General features: G+C 50.9%; 1 protein-coding gene across 1 annotated transcript; it reads left to right on the top strand.

The window, feature by feature from the left end:
* Positions 1-2,278: 2,278 nt before the first annotated feature.
* LOC135306084 (olfactory receptor 14J1-like) lies at positions 2,279-11,682 on the top strand. Its single transcript, XM_064429631.1, has 2 exons — positions 2,279-2,285; positions 10,546-11,682. The coding sequence occupies exons 1-2, from the start codon at positions 2,279-2,281 to the stop codon at positions 11,499-11,501; spliced, it is 963 nt and encodes a 320-aa protein (XP_064285701.1). The 3' UTR covers positions 11,502-11,682.
* The last annotated feature ends 875 nt before the right edge of the window (positions 11,683-12,557 follow it).

Below are 12,557 nucleotides of genomic sequence, written 5' to 3'. Positions count from 1 at the left end.
CTTCCAGATGGAAGAGGCTGCTGTGCCCAGGCAGCTCCAAGGCCACAGCAAGGAGAGTCTCGACCACTGGATCTGTGCCAGTCCCACAGTCCTGGGCAGCAGCCACTGAGCCCCAGGGGGAACAGAGGGCACAGCAAGAGGGACAAAACCAGGCAAGGTCAGAGACTGGAGAGAGCCAGACCTGGGACCAGGAATAGCTGCTCCATTGCACTCTTGGAAAAGCTCTTGGCTGGTTCAGAGCGCTGAAAGGCGTGAAGGACAGAGAGGAGGCCACAACAAACAATGCTTCTGTTTCCACATCCTCCCCTCTCTGTGTCCCAGAAGCAATTGGATGGACTGTGTTCTTCTCTCCAAGTCGTCTCGTTCAGCATGAGCAGCTTAGCACCAGGAGCTGAAGGAGCTGAAGCCTCAGGCCACAAGAGCTGAGCAAGAGGAGACTTTCTGAGCAAATGAGTGCTGCTAACATGGACCTAGCTGAATTCAGCAGATAGAATCACTGAATCACAGAATCCTTTCTGTAGGAAAAGACCTCTGAGCTCATCCAGTCCAGCTGGTCACCCAGCAGTGCCAAGCCCAGCACTAAACCACGTCCCTGAAGTGCCAAGGCCTGGACAACAGCCCTGAGTGAGGCCTGAACAGCAGACCCTGAGCCAAAGGTGGCCTCTGGATGAACCTTCCAACCAAAGCTTAGCTTTGTATCTGATCATTAATGAAATATGCATGGTCATTAGCACTGTGATAGATGTAGCCACTCATTAGTGAAACATGTATTGACCTTTCTGTATTTAGAAGCCAGACAAGGCCATGAAATCTGACATCTGGCCTTGTTTGGGGCTGAAGGATCAAAGTCACCTCCCTTGGTTCCTCCTTAGGCCCTGGCCAGGCTTTGGGAGGAACCCAAGAGGAGGATGAAAGCAGATGTTCCCACACTAGAAGTGCTGTCAGTTTGTTCATTCAGCACTGTCAGAGCTGGGCCCTCTCACAGCGAGGTTGGAGCCTCACCTGCAGCTGGAGGCACCTGCAGGAATTCCCAGTGTCCAGGAGTGGCTCTGCAGCCCTTGGCTGGGACAGCTTCCCCCAGCTGCTGTGTGGATCTGGGGGATGGTGAAGCCTGAGGGTAAATGATGCTGGATCTTTCTTAATTACTGCTGCAATCTTTGGTGGTGATGGTTGGGTGCATTGCTGAGCTGCTCCTTTTGTGATCCTTTGCTGCTTTGAGGTGCAGTAAATGACACTGATTCCTTCAGTTGGTGTCTGTGTCTTTGGTGCTGACCCTGCCCACTGGTAAAACAAAACTGGCACAGTCTGGCCAGATCACAGCAAAATGTCTCTTGTTAAATGTAAATGTGAGGAGTCAGTGCCATCAGAAATTCCCAGATGGGAAGCCCTTCCCTGGAGTTCTCTGGCTCCGGAGCGGGCTGAGGTCGCAGCACCGTGTGAGCAGTGGGGCAGTTGGTTAAAAGAAGCTGAACCCCTGGATGTCTTAAAATGTATCCAAAAATTGCATACTGAAAAGGAAAAGAACTTGTGGGTTTGGGCAGACAAAGATGGATTTGTTAACAGTACATTGGAAACAGCACCTTCAGAAGGAACAGTTATTGTTGGAATGCTCTCACATGGAGCAACAGAAGAAGGTTTTAATCTTGAGCTCCGATGCATTTGTGCAAGTGAAATATTAATATGATAAATAACTATGTACATATTTATAGTATAATAAGACCTTAATATATATATATAGATATATATCTATTTTATATGTATGTCTATACCTATCTAGCTATATCTGTATTTCTATATCAATATCTATATCTATGTATAAAATAGTAATAATGTGAAATAGTGCTGACAATACTAATTTGGTAGCTTTGGCTGCTCAGGGATGTAACATTAAACACTCTACAGAAAAGGATTGGCCAGGACCCTAATGTCAGAGGTAAACTTTGTGAGATTGTATACAATGAAAAAAGGAGGAGGGGATAAAATTGTCTATTTTTACAGGGTTTTCTGATACTGTGATGCAGAGTGCTTTGTCTGTTACTGTGAAAAATACCGTGATTAAGACTGCAGGGTTTTTCATGTACCAGACTATCCTCAAGCTGCAGGATTTGTTGAACAGGTGAAGGGGTTGTTAAAAGAGCAGTTGAGCAAATGAGGAGATGGGAACCTGTCCCCATGGAGAACCCATCTCACAGATGTGTTCCATGCCCTTAATAATGGCCCACTGGGGAAATGCAAACCTCTGGCTGTGCACAGCTGCACCCAATTTGCACCTACAATCATGGGCAGTGAGACTTGGACTGCCTGGGAAATTGTTGTGGGTGTGATGGCCCCTGGCAGGGCCAGCCCAGAGTCTGCAGGGCTGGACCTTCATGCATTGGAATTAATGAGGATAAATCCAAAGCAAATGAAAGCTATCAATACTGAGACAGGAATTCAGATTCCTCCAGGACACTTTGGTTTGGTAACTGCTCGCTTGGAGCTTGGCCTTGCAAAGAGTTCATGTCATGGCAGGAGGAAAGGAGGAATTGATGCAGAATATAAAGGAAAAATTATAGTAATTCTGTTAAACAATTGTCAATAAGATTGGATTATTCAACCTCATGACAGGGTGGCACAATTATTGCTATTGGAATTTTAAGCACAATTGTGAAAAAAGGAGATCCACCTCCAGTCATTACCATTTGTGGAGATAAAGGGTTTGGATCCAGCAGTCCTAATAAAGGAGCCAGATTGTGTGCCCAGAGGCCAAAAGGCCCTCCTGAGGCAGCTGAAGGAACAGCTCTAAGAAAGATAATACTGAATCCTGAAACCTGGGCAGGAACAAAGGGAATATGTCCCTGCAGCCAAGTATTCTGTGTGAGAACAAGTAGGTATTACAGGATACTGTTTTACCCATCCTGCCAGACCAAATCTCCCTGTTTGCCCCAATGGCCCCTTTGGAAAATGCTCTGATCCAAGGGGCTCCCTGTGAAGGCTGCTGTGACACCGAGGGACTTGCACACAAATTCCATCCAGGAGCCTGGGTGCCCTCAGGGACTGGGACCCGGCCCCCTTCCAGCCAAAGGGGAAAGGGCCCACCAAGCCTTGTTACCCACAGACAACATGGTAAAGCTGAACAGCAAAGGACTTGGGGGCGTTATTCTGGAGTTAAAAAGGCTCCAGCTCCATGGACAACAGAATTATTGTTCCTAACTCAAATGAGAAAATGAGATTGAGAAAAAAGAATGAAGAACAGTGTCACTAAAGTACTATTGATGTCTGGAGGTTGTACCTTGATAATCAGCCAGAATCTTTGTTTGCCACAAACACCACCAGTGTTTCACCAAGGGATTAGTCATCAAAATTTAATGATTAGTTCTGAAAATTTCAAGATCAGGATAGCCAAATTACTCCATGTCACTAATTTCTGTGTTTGTTCTCAGCTGAAGCTAGGAGGAATGGGGTTCCCTTGGAGGGCCCACCCTGTGGGCTGGCCAGAACTCAGTCCATGGGCTCTGACTCATAACTGTCAATGAAGGGACAGTTCAAGAAAACACAGGAATACAATGGTCCGTTTGACAGGACTCACTAAGATTTCCCTTCAGGAGAACCGAAGCCTGTTCTAGTTACAGAGGCCACAGTGTGAGGGGATTTCTGTGCTTTACCATCACTCCCAATGTCAGTAGAGCTTGGGCTGCTGGAGCTGGTCGGTGTCAGTGTTACCCCACTCCTGGCTGCAGCGCCACCATTTAGGCTCCTTCAGCAACAACCACAAGGAAGACCTGGAGCCCAGAGAACATTTTCCTCCCAAGGAGTGCCTTGGGTTTCAGAAAGCAAAAGATTCTGGTTCGTCCTGTGCTCCATGTGTGCTGCCCCGTCCTGTGGAGTACACTGGATGGATTATTAGAAGAAGTAGCGCATAATGCTGTTAAAATGTCCAATAAGCACATCCTATGGGCTCCAACAAACACAAATGGGGACTCCACAGAACCGCATGGCCTTGGATTATCTGCTTGCTGGCCAAGGAGGAGCCTGGGCTGTCATGGCACAGGAATGTTGCACTGCTGTCAGTGATGGGTTTGAAGGCCAACAGTCAGCAATCACCTTGACAGAGCAGGAGAAGAGTGGCAGAAAGAAGAAAATTCTTCTTGGTGGGATTGGCTTCATGGCTGCGAAACTGGAGGCTGCTGTGAAATGCATTTGTGGTAGTGTCTGTCATCATTGCAGTGTGTGCACTTGGTGTGCACTCTAACATTCCATGTTCGAGTTGTTGTGACACTTTGTGATGGGAAGTGGAATATTGAGACTTGTCTTAAAAGAGACAGTCTCAAGAAAAGAGAGGCATTTGATAAAGAAGAGAGAATAGTAGCAACTCTTTAGGCATGTTTGAAAAGGAATGTGAATAGCTCTGAGTAATGAAATGTAACAGCACTTAATTGAAGCACAAGGGGAGATGCGTTTATGCCTAATACCTAAATCTAAACTGTGTTATTGAAAGAATGGTTATGAAGGTTGTAGTTCATTGTAGCTCTCAGGGCCCATCCAAGTAGCAAGGCCTGAACAGGCTGGGATCAAGGCCTGAATAGGCCCGGAGGCAGAGTTCATCTCTAGATGAACCTTCCAACCAAATGTTATATTTGTATCCACTCCTTAACAAAGCATTATTAACAACATGATCAGTGGATGTGTTCCTTGATAAGACATGGATTTCTATTTCTGTATTCAGAAACCAGACAAGGCCCCATCTGGCCTTGTTTGGGAGTGAAGGATCAAAGTCAACTCCATTGATTCCTCCTTGAGCCCTGGCCAGGCTTTGGGAGAAACCAAACAGGAGAAGGAAACCAGATGTTCTCACACTAGCAGTGATGTCAGCTTGTTTGTTTGACAGTGTAAAAGCTGTGTCCTTTCACAGCGGGCTTGGAGGCTCCTTGCCTGCAAAGGTGGAGGCACCTGCAGGAATTCCCAGTGTCTGGGAGCGGCTCTGCAGTCCTTGTCTGCCCCAGCTGATGTGTGGATCTGGGTGATGGTAAAGTCTGAGGGTAACTGGTGATGGATCTTTATTTAATCACTACAGGCAATCTATGTTGGTAATGACTGGTGTGCACTGGATTGCTGAACTTCTTTTGTAATTCTTTGCTCACGATTATGTCCTTTGCTGAGATTATCCTTTTGTAATTCTTTGCAGCTGTGAATTATATAAATTACAGGATTCCTTAAGTTGGTGTCTGTGTCTTTGGTACTGACCCTACCCACTGGTGAAATAGGGCCCCCTCTTGCCTAAGAGTTACCTGAGAAGGCAAAACCCCTCACTCCAACATTCCCCCCTTCCTCCTTGTTCCCCGCACTTCATACACTGAGGATGATGTCCTGTGGTCTGGGGTATCCCCAGGGTCAGTTGGGGTCACCTGTCCTGGCTGTGTCCCCTGCCAAGCTCCCCACAGCCCCAGCCCCTGCCCAGGGTGGCTGGAGGAGGGGCAGGACAGGCCTTGGCTCTGTTGCAGCTCAGCAAGAACAAAACCATCTCTGCGTGCTCAGCCCTGTGCTCAGCACCCGGTCCAGCAGTGTCTCAGTGCCAGTGTCTGTGCCCTCAGTCCCTGACAGGGCTTTCCATGGACGCTGCCAGGACAGGTGACCCAGGTGTCACCCCCAGTGAGGGCTGCCATGGAAACAGTGCCAGCACTGCCCCTTTCTGTCTGGCTGACCTGGCCTTTGGCCCTGGCAGTGCCCTTTGCTGCTGGTTCCTGGTGCCTGAGCGGCCAGCGCGGCACAGGGCAGGTGGCCATGGCACAAGCCCCCAGCCAGGGATCCCCTCTGGCTCTGGGCAGTGACAGCAGCCCTGAGCAAGGGGCTGGCGCGCTGGGGTCGGTGCAGTGTCCATCCAACAGTGTCTTGTAATGGCCCAGTGCAGACTGGGATGATGATCCACCCTCACAGCTGGCCCAGGGCAGCTCTGCAGTGCCCTTCCCCACAGCCTGTCTGCACAGAAGCACTTGCTGGGTGCTCTGCATTTCCCTTCCCTCACTCCTGGGTCCCTCCCACACCTCCCAACTCGGAGCTTTCAGCTGCAAGGAGTTCAAAGCTGGTCTGTCCGTCAGGAATTGGTCTAATTCTGCCCTGAACAAACTCTGGATTTGTGTTTATTGCAGAACTTCCTGTGTGTCTAAAACATTCCTTGCAGGGTTCTGCCTTAGGGAAGGGGAACCTCCTTGGTGGCAGCTTGGGCTTGGCACACACTTGAGGAGGATGTCTGTTTTCAATGGGGAAACTCAGGAGTTTTAGATTGGTTCAAAATACAAAAGAAGATGACCCCTCTTTGGCTGTGTACAGCCAGTTCTCTGAGCAAAGCAGGTCCCTGGTGACTGAGGAGAGACAAAATGGGCTTGGGGAATGTGGAGCAAGGTTGTCCACGCTGCATCAGACCTCAAGGCACAGCTTCTCTGAGCAGGCCAGAGCTCCTTAGGAGAGTCCCTGCTGGATCAATATCAGTCACTGAATGCTGCAATCACCTCTTGTGTAATAAGAACAGCCATAAAAGACACCCTTTAAAACAGGAAGACATACTTGCTAGAAGCTCTTTGAAATATTTCTCCATAACTGAAAAAGGAAACCCTCCTAATGAACTGCAGTAGAGCAGAGGTACATCAAGGCAGAGCCATGGTTTCTCAGGACTTGCTTGATGCTAACAAGCCCCATGGTGCATTTGGAGCTGAGCCCTGGAACCTCAGGACCTGAGAGGAGATTGTACAAACCTGTCCAGGAGTCAAAGTCAGAAGAAAACCCCAAAGTGTGTCTCAAGGCATGAATGGGTCCCACTGAGTTCCATCCCAACACAGGCTCCTCATGGACTCCTTGGAGGAGAGAATTGGGAGCCAGGATGGCACAAAAACTTCTCAAAGACTCAGTGTGAAAAGGAAAATCCAAAGTACTTTAAAAACCTTGAGTACCTCAAAGTATTAATGAGCCCCACTGAGTGTCAGTACAAAGCTCTCAAGGGACTCGTTAAAGCAGATAATTGGGGCCATGATTGCACAAACCTCTCACAGAGTCTGTATCAAAAGGGAAACACCAAGTACCTTAAAATAACTGAAGTACCTTGAAGTATTAATGACCCCCACTGAGTGTTGTTACTGACAAAGCCTCTCCAGGGACTAATTACAGCAGATAATTGGAGGCCATGATTGCACAAAACTCTCAGAGAGTCCAAGGCAAAAGCCAAACCCAAAGTCCTTTGAAAAACCTGCAGTCCCTGGGACATTCAGGAGCCCCCAGGGCCATTGCTGAGCAAGGCTCCCCAGGGACTCCTTCCAGCAGATCCCTGAGGCCACTGGGATGTGGGCTAGGGGGGGATGCTGAGGGCAGGACAAGGGGCTGACAGTGCCCAGCCTGGCTGGGGCTATGCCAGGAGGCCCCAGGGCCGCAGGACAAGGTGTCTCCTCCCAGCCCTTGCTGGCACAGACCCTGCTGCTGTGCCCCAGGCCACCAAGACTTGGCTTCTCTTTGTCCCCACCTGTCATCAGTGCCTCCAGTTCTCTGCTCTGCCTGGGACCTGTGGACACTTTCTGAGTCGTGTACCTCAGTGGGACCCATTAAAAGTCCAAGAAACTTTGGAGTTGGATTCTGACTTGGAGTTGTGGAGAGGTTTCTTCAGCTGCCTCTGAGGGTCTGATGTTCAGGGCCTGAGCACAAAGCCCCAGAGGGTCATTAAAGTCCTGCTGCTGTGTCTGTGCTGCTGAGCTGGGCTGGGCTCCTGGCACAGAGGCAGCTCCTGGTAAGCAAGCAGAGCTTCAAAAGCACATTTCTCTTGATGAGCAGCTCTTCTGCCAGCCCAGCAGGGCTGGGGCACTGCCTGCAGCCAGCCCGGGCACAGCCCAGAGGCACAGAGAGCTTCAATCAGTCAGGGCTGGGAAGGTGCTGGGAAGTGCCTGGGGCAGAATCACTGCCAGCCCTTGGCACAGGAACCTCTGGCTGCAGGACAATGCAGCTGCAGCTCCTGGAGTGATCTCCTCAAGCTGGAACATCCCAATGCCTACGGACCCTGTGAGTACATTCTCTGATTGTCTCTTGTGCAGAGCAGCCAGGGGTGCCCAAGGCTGTCCTGCAGAGCAGGCTCCTGCAGCCCAGGGCACTGTGCTGGGGCAGGGACTCTGCTGCCTGCCAGGGACAGCTCTCAGCTGGCCGGGGGAGCTGATCCCAGCGCTGGGGAGAAGCTGTGGAGGGAAGGAGCCACCCTGAGCAGGGCAGGTGCTGCTGCTGAGAGGGGCTGGGTGGGGCAGGGCTGCTCCCAGCTCCAGAGCAGCCTGGGCACAGCTCCGGGGGACACTGCCCAAGGAAGGTAAGCCTGGCATTGCTGGAAAGATCAGGAGCTTTCCTTTTCCTGCTTGGAGAAGGATGGGAAAGTTGGGGTAAGGACAAAAAGATTTTTTATTTTGATACATTTTCATATATTCATAGCTCTGAAAATTACTATTATATAGTTTTAAAATTATAATCCTTACATCACTCTATTGAACTCTTTATTAAGTCAATTAAACAATTATTACATACTTCTTTAACTATAATCCATAATTATCTCTAGTACATTTCCTTACCTTTCTCCTTGAATTTAGAAGAATAGGATGAATGTATAAATACATTCCTGATACTGTATAGTCTTATTATCAGGAAGAGGCCCTACTAGAAGAACATTTTGTTTTTTGACCAGAATGTGAGCAGTCACAACAAAAAGTGATGGCAAAGAAGCCCTTGGACCTACTCCTATGAGTTGAGCAGCTATGTGTAACTGGGGAAACAGAGTCTCCTATTGGATGTTTCTGTTAAATATCCTAATTAATCCACCTTAATGAATTGTTGAAATCAGTTGTGCCCAATTCCCACTTGGACACCTGGAATCTTCCAATAAATGTCTTTTCTTTTTACTTTACTGTTCTAACACCTTTGCAAGAGTTTTATTCTTTTTTTATTAGAGACAACAGACGGATGAGAGAAGCAGAACAGGAACTGTAATCCCAGAATCACAAAACATTCTGAGTTGAAAGAGACACACAGAATCATGAAAGTAATGTTTGAACATTTACAGAGACTCCAGAACTGTAACTTTGGGTGGTCAGTCTCTCTGCTGGGAGCCTCCCAAAGGGCCCTCAGCCCTGGACAGCAGCAGCATCACCTCTGCAGGGCCCAGCAGGGCTCTCCTGAGCTGCCCTTGCCCACCTGCACACACAGCCTGCCCCAGCCAGGGCCCTGCACACAGGCAGGTTTCTGTAGGGCCGGGGCCAGGGCACACAGGGTGGGATGGGCTCTGTGAGCGCTGGCAGGGACAAGGCTCCTCTCAGGAGGGAATGTCCAGGCCCAGGGAGATGCTCAGGCAAGGAGAGGGGGCTGAAGAGAGCAGTGCTGGGGCAGGAGGGCACTGTTGGTGTGTGGGAAGTGCCGGGCACAGCTGGGCACAGGGAGCACTGTCCTGAGTGCCCGCCTGTCTCAGCCCTGCCCTCTCAGGCACAGCACCACAACATCTTCTATTGTTTCTGCCCTGCCCTGATATTGTCACTGTTATCTGCTGCTCTCAGGGAGGCTCTGGCATTTGCAGCAGCTGAGTCAGGCACTGCCCTTGGCATTCCTGCCAGGCAGGGGTGTCCATGGGAATGGGGTGTCCAAGCTTCCCTGGGACCTGTGGGGCTGTGGGCAAAGCAGTCCATGGAAAAGGGGAATGAGCTGAGCCCCCTCCCTGAGATCCCATCATGGGCACAACTGGGGATCTCCTTGCTGTGCCCTTCCAAGCTCTGAGCTGCCCTCCTGGGTGCAAATCTGTGCCAGAGCCTCTGGCAGTTCCCTGAATGTCCCATGGGGAAGGGCAGAGCTGCCACATCTGAGGAAATGCTGCTGGGTTTGCCAAGGGAGCCGTGAGTGTCCTTGGCACAAGGGAGTGCTGAGACCTTGCCCAGAGCCCTTTAGAGAGGGTGAGACATTCAGGGATCCCTCTGCTCTGGGCAGGCTTTGGTTTATGCCAGGGTGACCCAGGAGTGTGACTGTGCTCTCATTGCAGCCAAAGGTGCAAAGACAGGGCAGTTGGGAACAAACCCATCCAGCTCCTCACCTTCCATCTGCCACAGGGAATCCTTTGCCTCTCCCATCTCTCAGTGGCAAACTCTGAGTGCAGAAGGAATGCTGGGGATTTCTGACCTCAGAGAGCCAGCAATGAAGTTCTAAAACAATTCCAAAAAACAACTCCTGACATTCTTTAGAAGTGTGAGTGCAGATGGTACCAATTCTTTCTCCATTAAGTGATTCCCCTGACAAATCCTGAATATCCAGCCTTGTTCCTCTGCCCCATTGCCACAAACCCAGGGCAGCAGGGCAGGGATGGCTCCTCAAGAGCCCCCATGCACAGGCCTGGCTGCTCCTGGCACACTCAGCCAGCACAACTGGAGCTCAGGCAGGGACCTGGGTGAAGGTTTTCCCAGAGCAGGAACAAGGGTGAGCGAGTAACACTGGAACAGTCTGCAGGGAATGGCCCAGGTTTGGCTCAAAGCAGCCTCTCCTGACGTGTCACTGTCCTTTCTCCATGAACAGGTTCCCATGTGCAGCCCCTGCAAATTTCCAACAGCAGCTCCATCAGCCACTTCCTCCTGCTGGCATTGGCAGACACGCGGCAGCTGCAGCTCCTGCACTTCTGCCTCTTGCTGGGCATCTCCCTGGCTGCCCTCCTGGGCAACGGCCTCATCATCAGCGCCGTAGCCTGCGGCCACCACCTGCACACGCCCATGTTCTTCTTCCTACTCAACCTGGCCCTCAGCGACCTGGGCTCCATCTGCACCACTGTCCCCAAAGCCATGCACAATTCTCTCTGGGACACCACAACCATCTCCTACACAGGATGTGCTGCTCAGCTCTTTTTTTTGTATTTCTTCCTGTCAGCAGAGTATTCCCTCCTGACCATCATGTGCTACGACCGCTACGTGTCCATCTGCAAACCCCTGCACTACGGGACCCTCCTGGGCAGCAGAGCTTGTGCCCACATGGCAGCAGCTGCCTGGGCCAGTGCCTTTCTCTATTCACTGCTGCACACAGCCAATACATTTTCCCTGCCCCTGTGCCATGGCAATGCTCTGGGCCAGTTCTTCTGTGAAATCCCCCAGATCCTCAAGCTCTCCTGCTCCAAATCCTACCTCAGGGAACTTGGGCTCATTGCAATTAGTGCCTGTTTGGTATTTGGCTGTTTTGTGTTCATTGTTTTCTCCTATGTGCAGATCTTCAGGGCTGTGCTGAGGATCCCCTCTGAGCAGGGACGGCACAAAGCCTTTTCCACCTGCCTCCCTCACCTGGCTGTGGTCTCTCTGTTTGTCAGCACTGTTATCTTTGCTCACCTGAAGCCCCCCTCCATCTCGTCCCCATCCCTGGATCTCTCAGTCTCTGTTCTGTACTTGGTGGTGTCTCCAGCCCTCAACCCCCTCATCTACAGCCTGAGGAACCAGGAGATCAAGGATGCCCTGAGGAAAATGATGACTGTATCTTTTCAGAAACATTAAACTTTTCTTCTCCAGAACCTTCAGAATGTAATTCTTGACAATCTTGGCCTTTTTTTCCTATTTGTCCATTTTGTCACTGGGAATTTTTCCTATTATTTTTCTGGTGTTATAATGTTTTTATAAGATACTGCAGTACTACTCTGAGTATTTCTACATGATATTCTCTTTTTTAACACAAAGGCTTTTAGGTGGCTTGTTCCTTGTGCATGTGAATAAAAAGAAGTGGCTATCCTGAGCTGTGTGTCCAAGGCATTTCCTCAGCCCTTCTCTGGCTCTGCAGGGGCAGTGCCTGTGAGCAGAGGTGGAGGGAAGGGGCTCCCAGCACAGCAGCACGGCCAGGGACAATGGCTTTGCCTCTCCCCACATCTGCTCCTCTCAGCTCCACACTCCCCTTCCCAGCCCTGCTGTGGGTGCCAGGCCGGAGTGCTCTGGCAGCTTGGTCACTGTCCTGCTGCGTGTCTGTGCTGTGCCCTCAGGCAGGGACAGGCCATGGGCACTGCTGGGACACAGCTGGGCTCCAGCACAGCAGCTCCACCAGCAAAGGGCATCTCCTGAGGGCAGGGCAGGAAGGCTTTGCTCCCCTCCAGAGTCACTCTCAGGACTCTCAAGAGGCTCCTTGTGTTCCTTGTTCTCCCAGGGCTCAGTGGGATGAGATCAGGGTCTCACTGGGGCCTTCAGGGGACTCAGGTCTGGGTCAGGTTTGCTTGTTGATGGCCAGTGCCCATCAGATGATGAATGGTCTGTGCTGAACCTTCCTGGGGCCCTGCAGCTTGTGCCAGGGCTGATGGCAGGGGAAGGTTTGTCTGGAGGGCCTTGGGAGCTGCCAGGAGAACACAGGGGACCTGCAGGGACAGTGTGTGCCAGGGAGCAGCAGGGAGTGGAGCTCACTGGGCACAGGCCTGGCCAGGCTGGGCTCACCCCGAGATCAAGGACTGAATGTCTGCTGTGAGCCAGGAGAGCTCTGCAGCCCAGGGACACAGCAGGCCCAGGGAAAGGAGTCTGGGCACTGCCTCCTCTGATCCTCAGGGAACTCCCCCAGGAGGATCCAGGGCAGCC

Source organism: Passer domesticus, chromosome 8, assembly GCF_036417665.1.
Source record: "Passer domesticus isolate bPasDom1 chromosome 8, bPasDom1.hap1, whole genome shotgun sequence".
Taxonomy (NCBI): Eukaryota; Metazoa; Chordata; class Aves; order Passeriformes; family Passeridae; genus Passer; species Passer domesticus.
The sequence above is the reverse complement of the archived record's forward strand: the minus strand, read 5'-3'. Positions and strand labels throughout refer to the sequence as shown.